The sequence below is a fragment of the Spea bombifrons genome, chromosome 1 (genome assembly GCF_027358695.1).
Source record: "Spea bombifrons isolate aSpeBom1 chromosome 1, aSpeBom1.2.pri, whole genome shotgun sequence".
NCBI lineage: Eukaryota > Metazoa > Chordata > Amphibia > Anura > Pelobatidae > Spea > Spea bombifrons.
In genome coordinates, this window is record NC_071087.1 from 129,953,180 (window position 1) to 129,978,704 (window position 25,525).

Here is a 25,525-nt window from a genome sequence, read left to right on the forward strand (position 1 = left end):
CCCCTCTTTTGTAGAAGTACTCCAAGAGGCCAGAATATTGCAGACAGATTCAGAGAGAAAGAAAATCAGGGAGACATTGAAAGAAAGTGTGAGAGAGTGAATGAGAGTGTGAGTGACAAGCCTCTAGGCCACCTGAGGTCTGAATAAAAGACAACTTCGATTATAAGACACTGTTGTTTCAGATGATTTTTTATGAAAAAACCTTGTCTTATAATAGAGCAAAATACAGTAAAAACGATTTTACATTTACCATTTAAAAAGTGGAAGCATATAAAGAGAAGTGGAGAAAATTCACGTGTTTTATTCAGTAGGGATTGACCAAAAAATGGAAACATATACATATACAAAATATAACAATTTTAAGCAGAAAACAATTACTCAACATTTTCACTGACATACACACACAGCTTATCATAAATCACTGAATTTAAGTATTTATCTCACATTACTAATTTTCTACAATGCCATAAAAAGGACACAGACCGTTTTGAAGTTCCAATAGTATAAGAATAATGACACTGGCACCAAAATTTCTCAAAGACAATGGTATTCTCAGTACTGCAGAATAGTAACTAATTTTACAACATGTCAAATAGACCATTCTTTAAATTCTGTTTTTCCTAGGGTGAGGATTGAACAATAGTGCTTTGAAACTTGGGAGCTCAGACTATACACGGTTATGACTAAGAACAATACGGATTTAAGATTGAAGAAGGAAGCTCACATTATAAAAGATACTTTTGTTTGACAAATAGAATTTCTGTTCATAGTACATTACTCCATTGACACAGAATTCTGTAGCGCACACTTTAAAATGCAAGCTTTAATAAGGATTATGTGGTGTATTAGTGGCAGGCCAGTAAAAAAAATGGTCATCCGATAACCCTAAGAAATCAATAACATAGTTGGTATTAATGATTCAGAATAATGAAAGATTTAAATTTATATTTCTACAATCCTCCTTGGTGAAAAAGGAATTGAGCTTAAAGTAAGGGCCCACAGAGCCAAAGTAAATCTTTCCAACTTTAAACCATTTAATAAATGTTTATGATCAGAAGCTTTGGAAAGCTTACATGTTCGTTGGGTTTTTTTGTTTTTTTAAAGTAAAATGTTTTCACTTCAAAAATAGTCCAGTTTCATTGAAGAGCTCCAAATGTTTAAAACATTTATGTAAAACTAAACTAACGTCAATGTTTTTGTTTTATTGCTATTTTACTGGTTTCTAGCCTTCTCGAAAAGTCCAACCCGGAGGCCAGATTTTAAGAATCTCTTTTATGATTGCAGTTTATCAATAATGTAGAAGGCTCACCAACGAAAACAGTACTCTTGGAAAACTGGTATTACTTTACACTGGAGAGAAACTGGAGTAAATTTGCAGTTATTTAAAATGAAGTTTTGTTTTTATACTTTAGAAAGGAGTCCTGATTCTGGAGCACTTGCTTTTATGAGGTTCTGAATTTCCTTAAACTTTGGATGGTCTTTGTCAGCTACTAACTGAAGGAGCACAGCTTCACTTGTGGTAATTATAATTCCATTCCGTGCCAGGCGCTAAAAAGAAGACAGAATTAGAATAGTTGCAACAAACAGGAACACAGTTTCACACAATTCAGCAATATACATTTTATGAATAAAGTAGACAACCATCTCCTTTTAGCAATAAATGAAAATAAATGATGCCTAGATTTCTGGGTATAATATCACTTTAAACATGTTGCAATTGGTGGCATACCATGTCACAAAATGCTGGTCCTGCATGACCAATGACATAGTTGGAACATCATAGGTGAAAATTGGTACTGCAGCACCAATAGGATTGCAGGGACATGGCTGTCTAATGACAGTCAGTGCAATGGTGGTCTATATGAGCCTTAGTCCATCTTATATGTTCTGTCATCAGAAAAGCAGGACTGCAGCGTCTTACTTCACTGTGTGATCTTTAGGGAGGTTGATCAGAGTGAAAACTGTATTTAGCAGTGGCACCTATACCATGCAAAAAAAAACTACGCGAAACTAAGCCTAATAAATATTTTGTTAAATGTAAAAATAGGTTTTCAAAGGAAGGCCCTACGTGTCCTGAAATAAATCAAAACATATCATAAGTGTAGAAAAGGTTAAATAAAAATAAGCAAAAACAAAACAAAACAAAAGGATCTGGTTCTATAGGTGTACAACAGGCCTGGTCCTTAAATGGTAACAATGGAAAAACATAAGCGTACAGTGCTGTATACAGTAATGTAGGTTCGCATTGACAAAAGCCCAGTTTAATCTCTTTCTGTTCCTTTATCTGCAGACCTGAAGCTGCCATTCTTGTCAGTCACATGACATGTTGGTTAACTTTCCCTTCTCAAACACCACACTGACCTAATTCTTTATGGTAATGCTAATGAAGTTAGTACTTAGACTTTCATTGGTCAGAGGGTCCGGCGCGGTGATAAAGTCTAAGCAACCCTGCTTGTTTATTGCGGTCATTACGATAAGGAGCCAGAGAGTGTCAAGTAGAGTGCGCTAAGATAACATAGCTAAAATACATACAAATGGCTAATACGTAGTGGCCTGAAAACATTAAATTATGCAAGAACTAGAAGGAAACACCATCTTTTTGAAAACACTGTCAACAGTTCCCCATGATCATAAAAGCCTGCTGTAATAGTAATAAAAGTTATGTTCCATAAGCTTATGATCCAGGTGCTTGTGTTTTAAGCTGAAAACACCAAAAGCCTCTACATGTTACTATTAGATTTAAAAGCCAGCAAATTCCCACTGCTACAGACATGTATCATAAGCCAACGATTCTGTGTCTTGTGAAAAGATTGGCAGTATGATGGGTGCCACGGTGAATAGACACCCCTATATAACACTTATATTTTAGATCTGCTCACTTTAGTCCATTGTAGGGCTGAAACAACTATCGATAAAATAGATTATGAAAATAATCGTTGGTTGCAGCCCTATTCCACTGCGCGTCACACTCCATTTCACAGATACCACTTGGCAGGAGATTCCACTAAAAGTGTTCTATTTCATCATACAACACAACTGATAATCAGCTTTTTGGAATGCACGGAAGAAATGTAAAAAGTCTCTTACTGTAGACAGTAGGGTACATAACTATATCCCAGCAAACATTAAATTCTGCCTCTCTAACATCTGTATTGTTTTCTGATACATTTGTCTTGAGATCAACTTTTGTTCAATATCTCCATTGTTTCTATATAATGTTTTGTGCTTTTTGTCACATATGTATTAAACAAATACACTGTTCTGTAATGAACATCCACTCATTTTTAAAAGCAATGCAAACAGAACAGATTTGTAAGTTTCCTGTGTCACAATTATTTAATGGCTTATGAAACATATGAGCCGGGGGCACGGAACAGAAGAAATGATTGCAATTTAGCAGAGTTGTTCAATGTTCAAATACGTCTGCCCACATTTGACCTTTCTGTGTTCTATGTTGCCACACATTAGCAAGCAATCAATGTCAGGCAGTTATCTGTGGCTGTGTGAAATATCCTAAAGTCATTCCAATAAAGTACCTCCACTTAAATTCCCATTTATCTTTGCCATTTTAACAAAACCACTCCTGAGTAAGGAATAGAAACAATAACACACTTCACCAGTAAATCCAGTAAAGACTGGATATTAACCCCTTTGTGACAATTGACATGCCTGTCACATCATGGCGTTAAATGAAATTAGAAGGCGATCAACGCTAACGCAACATCCACAATTCAAGCCCAACTGAACCAGGAAATTCCTACCCCAGTAAGCAAAGGCACAGATAAAAGATGATGGGCAAAGCGTGACCTTCATAGGAGAGTAGTGGTCTGTAAACCACTACAAAAAGTCTAAATTTTTAGGAACGGCTAAAAAATACAGAATAGTGGAAAAACTGGGGAAAGGAAGTTCTTAAATTTTTGGTTGCAATTACAGAGTTCACGTGACAAGACACCACATTATGTAAACAGGGTACAGGAAATATTCAGCTCTGCTGCCGCTAAAGTTCTCGTTTCTTAGAACATTGCCGAGTTACTATAAGTTCTACATCTCTGGCTCATCTTCTGGTATTGTTGATAGTCTCCTGTCCTGTGCTACGTCTATCGTCTATGAACCTCAGCTGCCAATACAGACCTTAGGAATGTAACTTGACTACATCTGTGTTTGCTCCTTTTATAGTACTTTGCTGTGTATTTTGGCCCTGTCTGAAGCATTCTGTATTTCAACTACACTTTGACCAGAGTATCACTCTATAGGGGCATACAATCACTTCTAGCTTAATGTTGGAATGTATGGAAGAAGACTACATTTCCAGCAGGATAACAATCCTAAAACCACATTGAAGTCACGTCAAATGTATCTGAAGTACAAGGAAGAGCAACCTTTTTTTTTCTTTTATTAGGGACAATTCTATTATTAAGTATAGCATATTTTAGTTTTTTCAGAAATACTGACATACCAGCAGGTCATGATAGTGAGGCTTTTGGACCCTACTGTACATTAGACCTTTGGAGTCGTACAATTTGCAAATTTACAGAATTTTGGTAAAAATTCGGCAATTCGTACAAAGCTCCTAAAAAGAGGCCAGATCCCCCACGAATCGGACGAAAACAAAAAGCCAAAATTTGTGTCCGAAATTTGTGGGCCCACATTCACTCACACTCATTCAATCTCTCTCTCACACTCTCTAAATGTTTTCCACTACATTCTCTGCTTAATACTTCCCCATCATCTTCATCACCATCATCTCTATCTTCAATCTACCATCTTCGCCTTGCATCTCTGCGGACATAACCCGGCAGGAACTTCCATCAAAATGGTGGCCCTTGCAGTGACATCCTTCCCTCCATATTCCAATCCGAGGAGAGAGGACATCTCTGCAAGCCGCCATATTCAGTGAGGGCAAAATGACAGTTTAGATGACATCGGGGTTGTGTTCACGGAGATGCGGACAAAGATAGCAGATTAAAAAGACAGAAGATAGAGAGAAGGGAGACGATAGAAGACGATGACGAAAAAGAAGACGCCGAAGCCGTTGGCAATAGCAGAAGTAAATTTTGTCCCCAAATAAAGAAATCCCTCGAAAATTAGGCTAAACTGAATGGGCAAGAAACAGAATTCATTGCCCGAAAATGGAAAAAAAATAATTGAGGTAAAATTAAGTTTTTGGCCTATGTGCACATGTCTGGAGTATATATGGACACTGTGCAAGCAACGTAAAGGTAAGCTGCAGGCATGTGCAGAAGTGACTGTGGTTGTTACAGCCTCAAGAGGTAACTGCTATGGGCCTAGGGTAGCTTGCCCCTTTAGACGTGCATCAAAGACAGCCATAACTGTTATATTACAAAGAGTTTTCATACTCATACCCTTTTGCTTACTGCATCTCTGTCTTCTAAAGGGAACATTACAGCGCATAAAAACATTGCACTGTACCTAAGCTAATAATAAAAGCCATTCTGATATTAGAACAAATCCATTAAGACTTCAATCCTATTGTATATGCTGATCAGTAATAACACTTAATAAATTCAATCTAAATCCTAAAATCATTTTTCTAGTATGCTTTGTGAATAATGTGTAGCTTCTCCACAGACGATAAGGCTAAGTATTAACCCCAAAGTTCTTACAACATTGTACGTTTGTATTTTTTGGACCTGTGAAAGTCTGAAAAAGTAATGTACAAGAGAAGATGTAATGAAAATGTAAAGACTATTATAATATTGTAAACTGTAGTTACCTCCAAAGCAAACATTCTGTCCATCATGCTTCTTGAAGAAGATGCATCTGCCACAATGTGAACTTCCATACCTCTGCCAATCAAATCCAGTGCTGTTTGCTGAATACATACATGAGTCTAATGGGTAAAGGATACATTAGTTGATTACCATACATGAATATTTAAAATACATGAACAAAAGTAATAAAAAAAAAGAAAAAAAATGGTACTGCAGTGAAACAAAAAGTGGGTCAGCAGTACAACAAAATCAAACACTGAAAAATATACTAAAGTACTGCAAGGTGTACACAATAATTTTGATGTTTTGCATTTTTTTTTTTTTACAACTTTTTATTGTTTGAGAAAGTCAACACTATCAAATAAACCGTTTTCCAAAAATAAAAAAAACAAAACAAAAGCAATAAGGACACATGAGTACCTCCACTCCAAACAATACAACGCTGCGGACTCCTGGAATTTCTGCTAATGCTGCTTCCACTTCTGGCAAGACCATGGAGAATTTTGTTTTAGGAAGTACAAGTTTCACTCCTGTGAGATCAAGTTCTTGCACAGTGCCTCCAAGTCCCTTAGGATATTGTTCAGTAACAATGACTGGAATTCCTAAAATGCGTGCACCTTGGAGCTAAAATGGCAAGAAAAACGAATAGTCTACTTTAAATTGAATTTTTTTTTTCAAATTTGATAACCGTATTGTCTGATTATAGGTTGCACCCATATAGATTAGTGCCAATTTAAAGGAAATGTAAAAAACAAAAACAAAAAACAAACAAACACATTACTAGAAGGCTATATTATTCAGTCTTACTCATACTCTCTCAACGTCTCCCTACCTTCTCTGCTGAGCGCTTCTGTAACCTCGTCACCTTTCCCGCAGCTTCACTACTCCTTGTTCTTCTGTCTTTTTCCGCTTGTCCCCATGACTTCAGTCAGGCCTCCTGGCAGACTTCTAGCTTTGAGCTACACCCTCTCCCTCGTTTGTTTAAGAGAAAGAGAAGAATTTCTGCATCTCTTTCTCTGCCAATCCATGCAGTATTCTATCTTCTTACGCAAAAGAGTGGAGTCACTGGGACATCGGCGAGTGGCCTGACAGAAGGCAGCAGGACAAGCAACAAAGACAAAGGAACAAAAAGATGCAAGAGAAGAAGCGGAGCTGTAGGAAAGAAGATAGGAGCACAGAAGCGGTCGGTGGACAAGGTAGGGAGACTTTGAGAATACCTAAAGCCTGAATAAATTAGAGGTGCAGACTATAAAGATTTTAATAAGTTAAAGATTTAAATAAGGGGGGTTCGGTATATAATCAGGACAACACAATATGATCTTCCTAATACATATATGTCAAAATGAAAATACTCACCAGTCTTTGTCCAACACTGATTATATCTCCAAAATATTTGATTGCTGGTCGGAATCTCTCTTGCATGTCACAGCAGAAAAATACAGTGCTTGCAGGTGTAAGGTTTCCAAGAGTTGATAACTGAAAATTAAAATTTCATTAAATAATTTAGAAACTGTTTAAAAAAAAAGAAAAAAAAAAAGAAAAAAAAAAAAGAACACTTCACACATGCATAATACAATGCGAAATTCCTTAGTGGGAGATTTTCATTAAAATACTTTATACAGTTATACCCAATCTTTAATGCTTTGAAATATAAAGTAAAACGACATTCATGTTATTGAAGGTGGAGCTGGAAATATATACCGTATTTGCTCGATTATAAGACGACCCTGATTATAAGACGACCCCCTAAAATCTGAATATTAACTTAGGAAAAAAAGAAAAAGCCTGAATATAAGACGACCCTAAAGGAAAAAAGTTTTACCAGTAAATGTTAATTCATGTAAACTATTTTTTTTAAATAAAAGCTATGATTGAGAAAAATATTTTTTTTGTTTTTATTTCCTTGTATTTTCCAACCTGTCCCCCAGTTACGCACATCTGCCCCCAGGCTTGCCACACCAATATGGCACTGTGGCCCATGATATGCCTTTTAACCCTCTATATGCCACTGAGCCCCATGGTATGCCTTTTGACCCCCTATGTGCCACTCTGCCTCCAGAAATGCCTTATACCCCTATATCCCATTCTGGCATTTAGGGGGTTAAAATGCATATTATGGGGCAGAGTGGCATATAGGGAGGTATAAGGCATTCCAGGAGGCAGAGTGGCATTAAGGGAGTTAAAGGGCATTGTATAGAGCACTCTGCCTCCAGAAATGCCTTATACCCCTATATGCCACTGGCATTTAGGGGGTTAAAAGGCATATTATGGGGCAGAGTGGCATATAGGGAGGTATAAGGCATTTCAGGAGGCAGAGTGCTCTATTAAATGCCCCCTTAACACCACTCTGCCTCCTGAAATGCCTTATACCTCCCTATATGCCACTCTGCCCCATAATATGCCTTTTAACCCCCCTAAGTGCCAGAGTGGCATATAGGGGTATAAGGCATTCCAGAAATGCCCTATGCCCCCATTTAACACACACACACACACACACACAGTTACTTACCGGTACTTCCAATTTCCTGCTGTATTGCCGGGGCAGCGGGTTGACGTCTCATTCCGCTGCAGCCGGAAGGAGGTGGAGTTGGCAGCGGGGGTTTGTTTGCGTCCGTCGCGTATACCTTCCCCGGCTGTCAGAGATCAGAGTTCCCCGCACCGGTGCGGGGAACTCTGATCTCTGACAGTCGGGGAAGGTATGCACGACGGACGCAGACAACCCCCGCTGCTAGCCACACCTCCTTCCGGCTGCAGCGGACGTTGTCTACGCGGATCGCGTAGACGTCAACCTGCTGCCCTGGCAATACAGCAGGAAGCACTGGTGTGTGTGTGTGTGTGTGAGGGTGTTAAATGGGGGGGAGGGGACAGGAGGATCCAGGTCCCCTGCAGCGGTGCGGGGGATCTGGATCTTAGTCTCATAATCAGACCTCTATTTGAGGTCTGATTAGAAGACGAGGGGTATTTTTCAGAGCTTTTGCTCTGAAAAAAAACCTCGTCTTATAATCGAGCAAATACGGTAATTATGGATCCTAATGGATTAATTTGTGCATTTTGTTCTAGGTGTCATGTTTTGCAATTCAGTTACAAACTTTTGCAAGGGCATTACAAAATAATAAAAAAGCACATACCACCAGTGTTCCCTCTAAGCTGTGCGCTTGTGCGCTTGTGCGCGCGCACATAGCTTTTTTAGAGAGCGCACATGTCCAAATATTTTTTTGAAACTTTATGCGGCGCGGATATTGTGCGCACAAAATTTTTGCTCTGTGAAACTTTTTGCACAAGAGAAATTTTCTGCGCCCACCAACTAAGAAAAATTAGATGGAACATTGCATACAACCCCAATATATACATATTAGTACCCACATTGCATACACCATGGGCACAGCCATCTTAATTTCCTGTTCTCAGAATACGGCTGATTTCTCCCCTTCAAATTATTTTTCATCTTGTGTTACGTTAATGTCCCTCTTTGAAAGCAGTGGATTCATAAGATCCAAACTTAGCAGGGTTGTCTTATAATCAGGCAAATATGACTATTTCTCATTGAGCCTTAAGAACAGTGCTATATATAGTAGATTAATGGAGCATACTTTTAAAGAAATGTGGGCTATGATTTTGTTCTTTTCTCTGCAGATTTGTAGGTCGACTTTGTAAGCAGTCATGAATCTTGTTTTTTCCTGCGCTACTCTGATTTGACAAATTTGCCTCTTTTTCCTCCTCTGCTCTCTCTTTCCTGCTCAAACACCTCATCAAGCCGCTGCTTCATGGCAGTTATAATGAAGTCTGTTCAACCAAAGGCATTCAACTAGTCAGTGTCCAGCTGGGTGATTAAGAATGAGTCACTCTATTGCTTACCACAGGCAGTATGAAAAGGAGTCAGGGTGTTTATCTAGTAGATTGGGCTAACATAACGCAGAACACATACATTTGGGTCACTGAAAGCGCTACACGGAAACTAAAACAGTTTTTGTTTTTAAATAAGGAACAAATACAGTATGATATATATATATTCATAAAAGCACACCCAGGTGGATCTTGCTAAAACCCCAAGTCAGTGAATGCATCTGTAAAGATTAGGCAGCATAAACACAATATATGGGTATCTGCTAATTAAAAAACACATTAGGGATAGGAAGAAGCACATACAAAATGTTCATCTGTTCATCAACATGTGCTCTTTATTCTAATGTAGTTGAGACACTAAGTTTGTGTAGAAGGCTGAAAAGCCTGCCGTTTTAAATGGCCAGATGCACTGCAATCCTTGGTGTTATACAGAGCTTTCTTGTTATGTTGCGGTATTAGTTTGATTGTATTTGAGCCGCCATCAAGTCTGCTTACCCTAAAAAGTAATCTCTGCAACACCATCGCCGAAAGAAATGAAACTGAATGAAGAACACAGTAAATATAACTGCCCATTGTAACTATGGTTGGCCACATGCTTTACAACTCCTGCATATTAAATGAAGAAAGCAGAGCAAGGGGGTAACATATGCTATAATAATATAGTTTCCAAACTTTATTTGGGAACTGGTAGGTAAGAAATCTCCATGTTACGCAAATTTACCCTAGGACATACATTAAACAATTACATTTTTGCTCTATGTATGTTTTACGAATATAAGTAACCTAAAATGCTTAGACATGGGCAAGTCCTTGAGTTATTACCCTATCGGGACCCTATATACTTACATATATGCCAACAAGAAAAAAAGGGGTCTCGAAGACACAATAGTATGGCCAGCGGTTTTTGCACTGGTGCATGGGAGATCAAGCAGTATGAAGAATCGAAGAAGTCTGTAATGACACGTGGCTTTAAAGCGATACTGCCAGATTGTTATGTGGGTATGGGTAATTATGCTATAAAATACACTGTAGTCATTAAATTTGAGTGTTTTTATATATTAATGGGACACTGTAGTCCAACTTTTTTGTTTAATACACAATTAAACAAAAAAGTTGGACTACAGTGTCCCATTAATATATAAAAACACTCAAATTTAATGTAGCACTTTTAGATTACAAAATGATGAAAAATGTGTTCAGTCAACCTGTACATTAACTTGTCTAGAATAAAAATAGCAACCACAGACAATTTTTCTATTCTGTACTCCGTGAGCGTGTATTTAACAATAGAGAAGTCGCGGAAGGGATTTATTAATTAGTTTTAAACCGACATATGTTGACATTTATTAATGCCTCAGTTTCAAGTCTTTCTAATTATACATGAGTATAGTTTAGATATCTAGAAAACAAAGCTTAAGGTTCAAAGTAAAGAGCCAAAAAATCAATCACTTGAACAACTGGCCTGAGACATGTATGAAACAGGACAATAACCTCCTTAGGTCTGCATTCCTATAGAAGTGCTCATCTTTAATTAAGAGTATAGATGGACATGTATAGCAGGGCTTGACAAACCACAAGCCATGGAAAATAGAAACCACTTCCTGGTGCCAGGGTTTTGCAGGACAAGGGGCTAAAAACTGGTCAGGGGTACCATTGTGAATCCAGCACCCTACTCATTGATGCAGAGGCAAAGTGAAGAAGGTGCCATGAGGTGCCCAGCAGGGTCTCACAGCGCCCGCTTCACCACAGGAAAGCATGGGGTGCCGGATTCACAATGGCAGAGGATAGGCAGCAGTGTGGCGGGTATCTACGAGGTGAGGGTGGGTAGTATTGCATGTATGTGCATAGAAGTGTATACTGTAGTGTCAGTCAGTGTGCATATGTATAGGGCTGGAGTCAGTATGTGTGTGTGTTTATATGGTTATGTCAGAGTCAGTGTGTATATGTATAGTGATTGAGTCAGTTTATGAGTGTGTGTACTGTAGTGTATATGTCTAGTGCTAGTCAGTGTGTTTAAATGTAGCGCCAGAGCCAGTATGTTTACTGTATTGTAGTGCCAGCTTTAGTGTGTATGTGTGCATAGTGTTAGAGTGAGTGTTTATAGGAATACGTGTTAGCCAGTGTGTGTATGTGTATAGTGTTAGTATGTATGGTGTTCTGTATGTTACAGCATGGCATTGGCATGAATGTATATGTCAGCATGTGTGTGTATGAGTGTATAATGTTAGTGTGTGTGTTACTGTAAGGTGTTAGTGTAAGAATAATGGTTAGACATACAAGCTTGAGCCGTTAGGGTGTAAAATAACCCTTATCATAAAGGGGTTAACTGCAGTCCCATACAAAGTGGTTCAGCACTTAAGAAAGGTGTGTTTGATGTTGTATTGCCCCAATAAACATCATTTAAGTAAAGACTAGGGGGTGATGTATGAAATCAAAAACATGATTGGGGGGGGGGAGTTGGCTCCTAAATCTTTTGGCAGGCTCCTAGATCCAAACCAAATTTGATATAAGATTTCAAACAAGTTGTAATTTTAGCGTTCCAAATATTACAAAATATTATTTTTTTTGGGGGGGGGGATAAGAAAAGAAGAAGAGATCATGAAAGCTTTAGTGGCCCTTGACCCAAAGCAACCACAAACCATAACACTACCACCAACATGGACTGTTGGTATGATGTTCTTATTGTGGAATGCGGTTTTAGCTTAACGCAGGACCCACGCCTTCTTTTTTTTTTTTTATTTAAATATTTTATACTTTATGTTCTCAGATTTAGAATACATCGGTAGGGTATTACAATGTCAAAAAAAAAGGAAGAAAATAAATTCTTGAATGAAATTATAAGCAATTAAACGCTTATTCAAAACGAACAACGCGTCCATTCATTATTATGTTCCGTTCTACCGTAAGATATATAATTAAGAATTTTATAAACAGAAAACAGTAGACTGCTACCCGAACCGAATAAGAGAAGAAAAAAAAAAGCAGAGAATGAATTACAGCGTATTATCTAATATAAGCTGTAAATGTGGCAACTAGTTGCCAATCACAACACCACACATAGCATTCATCCAACAGGCAGTCATACATGGGAGACAGTGAGAAGCATCTAGGAGCTAGCTATTACTCGTAAAGTAGATCATAGTATAGTATAGTATAGATATATTTGTTTTAACTGTGAAACTGAGAAGGTTTTCTTTTTTTCCTAGTTTCCCCCATATTTTTAGATATTTTTCATACTAAGTGATGGTATATATATATATATATATATATTATTTCAAGAGAAAGCCCTACCTGCGCTTAAAAAAATAATATATACTGTGTGTGGGTGCCTTAAATGACACAAAAATTGCTTTGGTCATTTAGTGCAAACATGGTAAAAAAAAACCCACAAAACAAAACAACCCCGGTCATGAAGGGGTTAACTCAGGGCTCGACAAATCCCAGGTCGCCATGGCGACTCAGAATTTTTTCCTGGCTCCTAGGTGTTTGTCAGCCTGTGATCGCGGGGGGCGCTGCTGCTGCTGTCTGCCCAGGAGTCTGGGCAGACAGCACAGCCACTCAGAGCCCGCCCCCGAGCCAGAGATCACTCCCACGGAGTGATTCTGTGGGCTGAAACCGTGATTGCATGAAAACCTGCAATCGCGTTTTCAGCTGCCACAGGCAGCTTCAGAAAAGGGGGTTGAGTGTTGATTGGGTCCCCACACAAAAAACGAGCCCCCACAAGCCCTGTGATGACTCCTGTAGGCATGGAAGCCTACAGCAGTCATCAAAGAGACGCCCCCTGCAATGGCTGGTCTATAGACCAGCAATTGCGTCCCAACTGCCAGAGGAAGCTTCAGGGACAGGGGGAGAGGGTTCTTCGGTCTCCACATGAGTGTAGAGACCAGCCCCAACCCTCCCCTGCTGCCTGATCGCTCCCTGAGAGCGACAGTGCAGCCTTAACCCCTTCAATGCCGCAATTGCGGCATTTAGGGGTTAATTCCCGTTTTGTAAGGGGCTCTGCTGCTGGTGGTCTGTCTGGAAGCCCAGGCAGACCAGCAACAGCAAAAACGAGCCCCCACAAGCCCTTTGACGATTCCTGTAGGCACGGAAGCCTACAGCAGTCATCAGAGACTCCCCCTGCAATGGCTGGTCTATAGACCAGCAATTGCTTCCCAGCTGCCAGAGGCAGCTTCAGGGACAGGGGGAGAGGGTTCTTTGGTCTCCACATGAGTGTGGAGGCCAGCCCCAACTCCCCCCTGCTGCCTGATCGCCCCATGAGAGCGACAGTGCAGCGTTAACCCCTTCAATTCCACAACTGTGTATAACACATTCGTGGCATTGCAGAGGTTAACATTTGTTAACACAAGCTTGTGGGGACTAAATATTAGTCAATGCTGTGCTCCAATTGATCATCAGCATTGAAAGCGTTAAAAAAAAGATTAAAAAACAACAACAACAACAACAACAAAAACCAGGTCAAAACCAGGTCAAATGCTGTGAGTTTAGTAAGCGGGCTGATGATGATCAGATTACTCCTAACCAACTGTTAGTTTAAAAAAAATCCTGGCTCCTAACTTTTTTAGCTGGCGCCTAGATTCACAACAAATTTGTCAAGCCCTGGGTTAACCAACATTTGGAAAAAATGGCAAAAAAAATCCCCAGGTCTGAGGTGGTTAAAATTAGTTTCAAAAATAAATAAAAATAGAAGAACTCATTAGGGGTGCAAATACATTTCAATTGTAAATACATTTTTCTTGTCAAAATGATGTAATTTATGATTTAATTAACAGCATTTTCACCATGTTTACATGAAAATATTATAGATGCAACAAAGCAAAAATAAAATAAACACAGGCCCACCAAACAATATTTAAAAACATTTTTCTCAAGTTTAAATATTGGGGATGCAGTCACCTAGACATGCAGTGGGGATGAGAAAACTGCAGGAATCTAATAATGCTCTTTTAAACTGATCTTTTGCTTTGGCTATGTTTACACAAGAACTAAACTTTTGCTCAATATTTGTACCCGTTTCCTTTGTCTTTTTCAAACCAAAAATCTAAAGCATAACCAAAAAAGGCTTGTGTGAACACAGCCTGATCATGCTTTCAACAGTATAATGGAACATACAAACTACTATAGAAAGTTAATTTGACTGGTACTTAATAACCATATTACCGTATTTGCTCGATTATAAGACGACCCCCCAAAATCTGAATATTAACTTTTAACCCTCTATATGCCACTGTGCCCCATGATATGCCTTTTGACCCCCTATGTGCCACTCTGCCTCCAGAAATGCCTTATACCCCTATATGCCACTCTCAGAAGCACCGGTAAGTTGGGAGGGCATAACACAGGAGGATCCAGGTCCCCTGCATCGCTGCGGGGGATCTGGATCTTAGTCTCATAATCAGACCTATTTGAGGTCTGATTATAAGACAACCCTGATTATAAGACGAGGGGTATTTTTCAGAGCATTTGCTCTGGAAAAAAACCTTGTCTTATAATCGAGCAAATACGGTATTTGGATAAGTAGCAATTACGTTTATAAAAATCTCATTCAAAAGGGACTACACCTACTAAGTTAACACATTGTTTTAGAATTTACCCACTTTGGTTTTTGGGGTGTTTTTATGAAGAAATCTCAGTAGGTTTTATTGTATGCCTTGAGAAACAAAGAAAATATCTTTTATATTAAACAGATTTTTAGAGCTGAAACAACGAATCGATAAAATCGATAATAATCGATAACGGAAATCATCGATAACGATTTCCGTTATCGATTAATCGAGTGATCAATTCGTTGTTGGAGCACTCGGCTCCTTTTACTTACCTCCGCGAGCGTTCCCCGCTTCTGCTACACGCTCTGCAGTCTCCGCCTTCTAGCTACGTGACGGATGTGACGCGTTCCGGAGGTAAGTATTCTTCATGTCTATGTGCACGGATCGCACAGAGCCACTCGCACAGAGCGAATCGCTCTGTGCGAATGGAGCCACTCGCACAGAGCGGTTCGCTCTGTGCGAGTGGCTCCACTCGCACAGAGCGGTTCGCTCTGTGCGAGTGGCTCCACTCGCACAGAGCGGTTCGCTCTGTGCGAGTGGCTCCATTCGCACAGAGCGGTTCGCTCTGTGCGAGTGGCTCCATTCGCACAGAGCGGTTCGCTCTGTGCGAGTGGCTCCATTCGCACAGAGCGGTTCGCTCTGTGCGAGTGGCTCCATTCGCACAGAGCGGTTCGCTCTGTGCGAGTGGCTCCATTCGCACAGAGCGGTTCGTGAGTGTGGGTGCAGGGCAGAGTGGGGGTGGGGGTGCAGGGCAGAGTGGGGGTGGGGGTGCAGGGCAGAGTGGGGGTGGGGGGTGCAGGGCAGGAGACTGGGTGCAGGGCAGAGTGGGGGTGGGGATGCAGGGTGTGAGTGTGGGTGCAGAGCAGAGTGGGGGTGGGGATGCAGGGCAGGGTGTGAGTGTGGGTGCAGGGCAGAGTGGGTGCAGGGCAGAGTGTGAGTGTGGGGGCAGGGCAGAATGTGGGGGCAGGGCTGGGTGCAGGGCAGAGTTAGAGACTGGGTGCAGGGGCACAGTGCAAAGTGCTGGGTGCAAAGTGCCAGTGCTGGGTGCAAAGTGCCAGGGCTGGGTGCAAAGTGCTGGGTGCAAAGTGCCAGGGCTGGGTGCAAAGTGCAAAGTGCTGGTGCAAAGTGCTGAATGCTGGGTGCAAAGTGCTGGATGCAAAGTGCCAGGGCTGGGGCAAAGTGCTGGGTGCAAAGTGCCAGGGCTGGGTGCAAAGTGCTGGGTGCAAAGTGCTGGGTGCAAAGTGCTGGGTGCAAAGTGCTGGGGCAAAGTTTCTTGAACAGTAATAGTCCACCTCTTTTCAGAATGTTTGGGGTTATTTTGTTTCATAAATATTGTGTTTGGGTTCTTGTACTTTGAAAATATTGTTTTTTATTACATCATAACAAAATAAGAATGTTAATGTAAATTTTAAGTTGTTTTTTAACATCCAGTTCATTAAATTCTTTTAAATAAACGAAAAATTTGCATATTGTTTTTTTTATCCGATTAATCGATTAATCGAAAAAATAATCGGCCGATTAATCGATTATTAAAATAATCGTTAGTTGCAGCCCTACAGATTTTATGTACCATGTGTCACATTTGTATGGGCTAGCAGATGGTGGCTATCTTTTGCTCCTCTCCAAAATCATTCCACCACATGAGGATGAGTTTGTTTTATATATTTTGTCAACGTGACAAAGTAGAGCCTCAGAATAACAAAAGGAAGTTTCCGCTGGAGTTATCATTCTTTGACTCTTCACAGCGACTTAAACTACCATAAACACATAGCATACCACCAGACAATACTGCTGCTAGCAAAGATGAAGCATAATTTATGTTTCTGTTCACTTCTGGGCTGTTTCTCGGAGTAAGCCCAAGAACACAGACACTTGGTTGACACCCTTAAAAAAGATCAAAAAGCAGAAAATTGTGTAAGGTTTCCATGGATGCATCAATTTATACTGCATGCTAACAGGGCAAATACAAAAAAAAAAGAAAAAAATAAAAGAATAGAAATTTGTAAAAATGGCCCTTTCCATCTCCTGTAGGAATTTCTGTTAAAATTTTACCGGGTGGCAACTTTTTGACTCTATAAAAAAATGTATCCCTTCAATGTAATGTTTTCAAGCATGTTCAATAGCCAGATGCGAATCTCATCCTGAGGACAGAATGAAATTACAAAGCTCAAAAGGTTTATTTGCTTAACATACTAGAAAGAGGGGCCGGGCTGGGGAAGTGGCCCTGGCACTTTAAGGTCAGGGGCTTCCTAATGATGGCAGCATGTTGCATTTTTATGGTCATGGCATATAGCCATCAGCAAAACAATGCAGCACCTGATCTGAGAGGTAGATTGGGTGACTACATTGTCGGCTTTACCCTGGTGTGTTGGATGCTTACTACAGAGTGAAATTAATGTTTTGTCTAAGTAGAACAGCACTTTTAAATAACAGTATAGGACTAGGGCACTGTATTATCTCTAGCATAGCCATTAATAGCAGAACAAAACAAAAAGAGTAATTCCACTGAGAATCATTTTTCTATCTGTCCAACATGGAACAGCGTTGTGTTCTTTATCATCCTGCTGGAGACCCACTGAGAGTTATTAAGGCCAGGAGATGCAGACTGTTCTTTTTCATCAGGTAGCAGATGAATCAATGATAATCTCTTGTGCTTTGGCACTATGAGGAAACAGGCTGGAGTGTATGTATTTATACATTTAATACCGTATTTGCCCAGATATAGGCCGCACCCCCCCCCCACACACACACACACTTGAAGTCTTTAAAGTGGGGGTGCTGCTTATATTCGGGGTTTAGCGCAGGGATGCACAGTTTGTATTGCTCGACACCCGGGACATGCAGTTTCGGGCGGCCGGTGGACGTCTGCGTGATGACTGTAGACAACCTCCGCTGCCGGCACTTCCACGGTGGAGCACTGGCGTGACATAACCTTCCGGCGCTCCACCATAGAAGCCCCAGAGGAAGTGCCGACAGCAGAGGTTGTCCAAGCGCATCAAGCAGACGTCCACCGGCCGGCTCCGCTAGACACCAGGGAGTCTGGGGGTGTATTGGTAAGTCGGGGGGTGGCATATCTAGGGAGAAGATTAACATTTCTGGGGGGCAGATTGGCATATCTGGGGGGGCAGAGGGGAATATCTCTAAATTAGGTGCATTATGAATTAAGGGAGGGCTTACAATGGCTATTGGTTTTCTAAATTTCTGTTTGTATATAACCTATGCTGACTAACTGCATAATAGATCCCAAAAATGTTAAAATACATGCATTCCTGTTCATTAGATAACGTACTGTTTTACCATTCCACTAATGTGTATTTTTTCTTTAAAAATACATTTTTCTTTCAAATAGCACCAAACTTTTAGGATGTGGCCTATATTCAAGCCAATACGGTATTATTATTGATTTATATAGTGCTACATTCTACAGCACTATACAGTGACTAAACAGGGCGTAAGTACTGTATAATGTAACAATTTGGACTTTGAAGAAACAAATCTTGCAATCTAGAATTTTATATATGATTATATACATACATATATAAACACATTATACACACACACTAATCCCATGAATGTTGATGAACATGATGACTAAGCCCTGTATTTTACCGCATAACAGCACAAATCAAGCTGGCTTTGTATTCATGAGTGCAAGTTCCACATTGGGGACCGCACTACATAAGCAAGGGGCTGATTTGTATTGTCTCATATAGCAAGAGTAAAGAATGAATGCCGGTTCTGCCAGAGTTTTGATAGGGATGGTTCACAGAAATCAGATGCTGCCTATCTTGCCGACTATTCAAAGATACACTGATTTACATTCTATGGTATCTTTATCATTAGTGCAGAAATTCTAAGAAAACATATTTTTTTTAAAACATGCATAATTTATCAAGCTACACATTTTATATTTACACTAAAACAAACATAGCCGTGCTAGGGAAGCTTATTAACCCCTTCGTGACAAAGGCTGATTTTACTTTTTGTACCCTTCGTGACAATGGCCGTTTTAACATTTCTGCGCTGCTCGTGTTTAGCTGTGATTTTCTTCTTTCCCGTTTACTGAACCCACACAAGTTATATATTGTTTTTTTCAGGACAAGAAGGGCTTTCTTTAGATGACATTGTTTTGATTGTATCATATTATTTACTATTAAAAAACTATAAAATATGGTGAAACATTTGGAAAAAAATTACTGTTTCTAACTTTTAGTTGAAAAATCTTTTACTCATCTATAAAAGGTAATGAAAAAAACTGCTAAATATATTCTACTATTTGTCCTGAGTTTAGAAATACCCAATGTTTTTATGTTTTTTTGCTTTTTTCTACACATTATGGGGCAATAAGTACAGGTAGCGTTTTGCTATTTCAAAGCCATTTTTTCCAAATCTGGTAATTCTTCCCCCCATGTGCCATTTCGGGTATATTTGAAGCCGGCCAATGCAATTTACCCCATCAAGTCATATATTTTTGAAAACTAGACAGCCCAGTCCAAATGCTAGTATTTTAACCTTTTTCAAGCACTATTTCTACCATCAGCCTTTGTCAAACTTTATGGTAGTAATTTGTTTGCATTTGTTTTGTCACACACATTTTACTTCAGGTATGAATAAACAGGTTCTGGTATATGTCACTATCATAAAACACCCCAATATGTGTTCAGCAACATCTCCTGAGTACAGCGATACCTCACATGAATGATTTTGCCTGGCTGTTTGGGGGCAAAAGGGCCACATTTGGGGCATGCGCATTTTCAATGTTTAACTTTGGCGTTTGGCGATCCACTGCCCATGCCCTATTTGGTACATCTTTGAGCCGGGCCATTTCAGTATGCCCAATAAAGCCATATATTTTTGAAAACTAGACACCCCAGGGTATTTCAAATGCTAGTATTTTAACTCTTTCCATGCACCATATCTACCACCAGTATTTGTCAAACTTTGTGGTAGTCATTTTTTTGCATTAGTTTTGTCACACACATTTTACTTCAGGTATGAATTAAAAGGTTCTCGTATATGTCACTATCACAAAACACCCCAATATGTGTTCAGCAACATCTCCTGAGTACAGCGATACCTCACATTTGGGACATGCGCATTTTTCAATGTTGAACTTTGGCATTTGGGGATCCACTGCCCATGCCCTATTTGGTACATCTTTGAGCCGGGCCATTTCAGTGTGCCCAACAAAACCATATATTTTTGAAAACTAGACACACCAGGGTATTTTAAATGCTGGTATTTTAACTCTTTGCATGCACACATTTTACCACCAGAATTTTTTCAAAGTTTGCAGTAGTATTCTTTTGTGTGTATTTTCCCCCACACACCTATGTTATGTATGAATTTACAGCTCCTGGTATGTGCCGCTGTCACACAACACCCCAAAAGGTGTTCAGCAACATCTCCTGAGTACAGTGATACCCCATATGCATGGGTTTGTCATTTTTGGGGGGAACTAAAAGGCCACATTTGGTATGTGTGCATTTTTCTAATTGGAAATTAGATGTGTGGCCATCCTTCCCCCCGTGTTAATTGGGACCTTGTTGAACCCGGCCAATTCAATTTACCCCATCAAATCATACCTTTTTTAAAAGTAGACACCCCATGGGCATTTAATATGCCAGTATTTTAACTCTCTCCATGCGAGAATTGTTTTAAGCTAATGTGCTAATTTTAGGACTTGCTCACAAAAATATATTTTTTATATATATATTTTATTTTTTTTGCCTTTTTTAAAAAAAAAAATTATTTTTTTTTTCAACTTGAAGGTTAGTGTTTGGTGTCGCTGGATGCCTCCTGATCGAGGCATTCCAGCGACACCATTTAAGTTTAGGAGGTGATCGTTGATCGCCTCCTAAACGCTTTTAAAACGGGCGTCCGCCGCCATACAATGTATGGCGGTTGTTGACGCTCCGGGGAGGGGCCAGACATGGCCCCTGGTGCCGATCGTGGCGTTGCTGAATGCCTCGAGGTCGAGGCATTACAGCAACGCCGTTTGGGTGCAGAAAGCGAACGTAGATCGCTTTCTGCACCCGTTTAAAGACGTGCCGGTTCTGGCACGTCATTTGTCAAAATCGACTTTTTTTTCGTGCCGTGCCAGAACCGGCAATTGTCATTAAGGGGTTAAAAGAAACAAATTTATAATGCAGCTTGTGTAACAATTTTATAAAAATATTTTGTTTTCTATGACGAGCAGGCTTACATGTTCGTACCCTACTTCTACTAACTGCATAGCTATGGTATTATTACCAGCTGGTCTTATTATAAACGGAATCCGATAGTGTTCATTATACAGGGTCTGCGCTTGGGTCGCTTTTAATAGGAAATCTTTTTTGCCCATGCAGCATTCCCCAACATCTAGCTGGCAATCTCTCTTACTTTCAGGCCCTGTAGTTGATAATTGGAAGATAATTAGCAAATAAGCATGATTCAATGGTCATGTAAGGTGTAAGCGCTGCAGGAAAAATATTTTACCAAATATACAGAAATATTTGACGTCTATTTGTGTAATTTGACAGCAGATGAGAGCCACCCGGTCCATCTAGTCTACCCATTTCTCCTGATGTAGAGACCCAAACCTTAATCAAACCTCGGTCTTATTTTCGACTCAATCCCATGCAATTTAAATTCTCTCGATGCATTAGCCTCTACCGCTCTTGCTTTGATGCTGTTCCATTTATCTAGCACCCTCTCAGTAAAGTAGACATTAAACATACTTCTAACAGCTTACATGGTTAATTTCACCTGTAGAAAATATTAACGTGTTTAATATTCAACATACTGTTACTTTATAAATATCCAAAATTATTACATAGCCAACAGGTATGGTCAAAACATTTCCAAACACTATGGGAAATCTTAAATTGATGAATAACCAACGAATAAAGACAGGTACAGATTTACATTGGATAGGCTATAAGGGAATGCAGTTACAGGAGTCACTCTTTTGGACATTTTTCCCTACTATTAACAACCATAAAAAAACAATAGAACGGAAACGAAAAGTACAGCGGAGCTCTTTGATGTCAATGGAACTAAACAGGATTGAGAATGTTTTGTTAACGTGTTTCGTTAATAGCAGAAATAATAATAAACGGTAGGTTTAACTGGTTATCAATTATTTATACAATTCAGATAATTTGAAGAGCACATTACTTACTGAACGAAAAATAAACTAAAATCACTAGTTTTCGTTATAGAATTTACATTGTATTTTAGGTCTATGGGAATATCAAATACAACAGATGCCTTCAAAAAGGGTCCGTATATAAAATTCAAAGCAGTTTTTTTGGATCAAAGCAGTAAGGGTGGGTAGAAGGGTTGAACATCGATGGACTTAGTCTTAGGCTTTTTTTTTTTTTTAACTTAAATTAATATGTTACTATGTGGCTTTATTTGCATGCAAATAAACACTGGAAGGTAATGGATTGGGACAAGAGTCCTTTTAATACATCTATTGTTTATGTAAATCACACGCGTATAGTGAAAATGGTGTACAGTGTTTAGTGTAATATGTAGGACTCAGAAATGTGATGTATCTGTTTTAAGGCTGAATGGTAGTGTATAGCGAACCAGCAAACTAGTAGCAGTAAAGTTTGTTTTTTCAAACCTAATGAAAATGATTAAGCAAACCTTACTTATTCAGAAAGGAATGGTCCCGGGTGGCAGAACAGATACAGACGATGTGTATACATGAGCATGGATGTGTATGTTCAAGTGCGTGACCATGAATGCGTATGTGCGAGAGCTTGGATGTGCGTAGGTGTAAGTGTGTATGAGCATGGATGTTTATTTGTAAGTATTTGTGTGCGACCACGAATGTGCATGCACGAGAATGGATTTGTATATGTAAGTGTGTCATCGTGGGTGTGTATTTGTGTGTGTATGAGCACATACGTGTGTGAGTGTGAATGTGGGTGTGAGCATGTGTATAAATGTTTGTGTGTGAGCGTGGGTGTGTGAGCATGAACGTGTATGTGTAAGTGCGTGTGCACGTGTTGGCATGAGTGCAAATCTGTGGGCATGTGTAAAAATGTGTACCAGTGCATTTGTGAGTTATGGGGGGGGGGCAAATAAACTAGTTATGCCCTGCCTACATCCATCAGTTTTCCTAACAGTTCAGTTTAAAGTTTATTGGGACTATAATTAACGATTTATCTATAGGTCCAAATTCTAAATATGGAGCAGTCACCATGGAAACAAAACTACAAATCCCCTTACATTTTGCACATCTCTTATCTTGAGAAGCAAAGTTGGCGAATGGGGGGGGGTCTAAAATGATTGATATATAGATGTAGTGAGTCATTTTTAAGGACAATGTTTCTCTATACAGTCATACAGACCATAGTCTGTGGCACAGAATGGGTTAAGACTTAGAACTGACGCTTGTGCAGCTCGCGCGCTTCCCGCCACCCTGCTCCCTCCGCCCCTACAAGAGCCCGGTTCGCGGCTGTGCATCAGCCGAGCAGCGTGCGCGGGCACGACAGCCCGATGTAGCAATAGTTATCGCAGCCTTCGTGCGAACCTCGCCATCCCCAAACCAAGTAACGGGTGCGACAAGCCCGACGCAACAGGTCGCCTGCGCTGCCCAGTCTAAGGTATACTAAAAAGCACGTGATGCATCGTCCACGCCCTCACGGTGTAGGGCATACCTATTACCAACGAAGGGGGGTTACTGACCTGGATTTGCAAGGGCACCAGCCTCACTTTGCACCTGTCGCCGACCACGAAGCCTTTGGGCAGATCAATGTACTGACCCCATTCCTCCGCGAAGAGCTGGACGACGAACTTGCGGTGCATGTCTATCTGATCCCCGTACAGGCTCAGGAACTTCTGGATCAGGACCTCATACCCTGAGCCGTGGGGCACCGAGGAGGGCCGGGCGAACACCGAGAAGCAGAAGAGCACCGGGACGCTGCTGTTGCCGCCGGCAGAGCCTATGGCACCCAGGGCACCACCACTGCTGCTGCCGCTCTGACTGGCAGGGCAGCTGTTCACCTGAGCCGCGCACACTGACTGCTCTGCCATGCTCACCAACAGCTGGAGACAAGAACAAAAATGGGTGTGTCTTTCAGCCCCCCCTCTCTGGCAAAACGCTGCTTTATATTGTGTTTGCCTCCCTTCCTCCTGTCACCACACCGAGAGGCGGAGGCGAGACAGGGGAAAAACGTCGATGGGGGGCCGGCTAGGTGACAGCCCTATCCCTTTGACTAGCCACCTTCCTCCCGCCTCCCTTTCTCCCTCCCCTTCCCCTCCTCCTGCCAGCAGCAGATTGGATAAGGAGGCTTGTCTGAGATTAGTAACTGAGAAGCCCTCTCTCATTGGAAGAGGTTTGCTGTGCTAGCTCTCTGCTTGGCTTTGGGAAGATGAATGCATTTCAGTAAATATAGATGAGATGTACAGTGTGAGCCATTTGTCTCCAGCATTACCTGTCAGCATGCCCACCCCCTCCTTCCTTTCACTGGAATTAAAGTCCCAATGGCTTTATGGATGCACAATGTACATTAAAGGGACGGTTTAAAGCCCCAGGCAGCCCCGCATTAAAGTAATCCGTAAGCACTTTAATATACGTTCATTAGAAAAGAAAAAAGCCTAGAAACACACTTAGCCGGTGCAGAAACTGCAGCGCTGCAGCTGCCATGCTCTTCCTGACGATTCTCGAAGCAGCTAATCGGTATCAGGAAAGAACTAGCATTAAAATCACCCGCGCTCAGCTTTCTAAACAAACCTCTGTCTGCAACACGTACCATCGTCCAAAATGTCTTGGTATGCCGCAGGGGACAAAACCAGACATTTTGGACAATTATATGCTCCCAACTTCGTGGACGCAGTTTGGGGAAGGCCCTTTTCTATTCCAGCATGAATGCGCCCCAAGACATGGTTGGATGAGTTTGGTGAGGAAGATCTAGACTGTCCTGCAGAAACACTCCAAAATCTAGTGGAAAGCCTTCCCAGAAGAGTGGAAGCTGTTATAGCTGCAAAGAGGGGGATCCAGCTACATAATGTCTATGTATTTAGAATGTGATATCATCAAAGTCCCTGCTGATGTATTGGTCAGTTGTCCCAATACTTATATCCAAAAATGGTGTATTCTGTGCATGGGGTTTCACAGGAGGTCCTGTACCCCGACTGGGTACACCCGCCAAACGTTGCTTCCTTTCCGAAACTTCAGGGGTGATGCCAAGGTGCTCCCTCTCCCAACCACTGCTCGTCTGAGCCCAGCCACAGGTGGTATATTTGTGCAAAAGAGCACTCTGGTGGGGCCAGGGGCATCCAAGATATTTAGGGTTTAAAAGTCCAGCGGGCTCCAAAACCTGCGCTCTGATGTTGCCCAGAGTATGTTAAAACACTAATATTTGTACATTGCAGGCTACACTAAATTTTGTTAGATTTTTTGTGTTA

At 40.7% G+C, this 25,525-nt stretch overlaps 1 protein-coding gene across 1 annotated transcript; it reads right to left on the reverse strand.

Moving 5' to 3' along the window:
* Positions 1-281: 281 nt before the first annotated feature.
* Positions 282-24,151, reverse strand: ISOC1 (isochorismatase domain containing 1). The gene is made up of 5 exons (XM_053454233.1): positions 23,804-24,151; positions 7,089-7,208; positions 6,153-6,356; positions 5,735-5,851; positions 282-1,548 (listed from the first exon to the last, which is right to left on the reverse strand). The coding sequence occupies exons 1-5, from the start codon at positions 24,149-24,151 to the stop codon at positions 1,402-1,404; spliced, it is 936 nt and encodes a 311-aa protein (XP_053310208.1). The 3' UTR covers positions 282-1,401.
* Between the last annotated feature and the right edge of the window lie 1,374 nt (positions 24,152-25,525).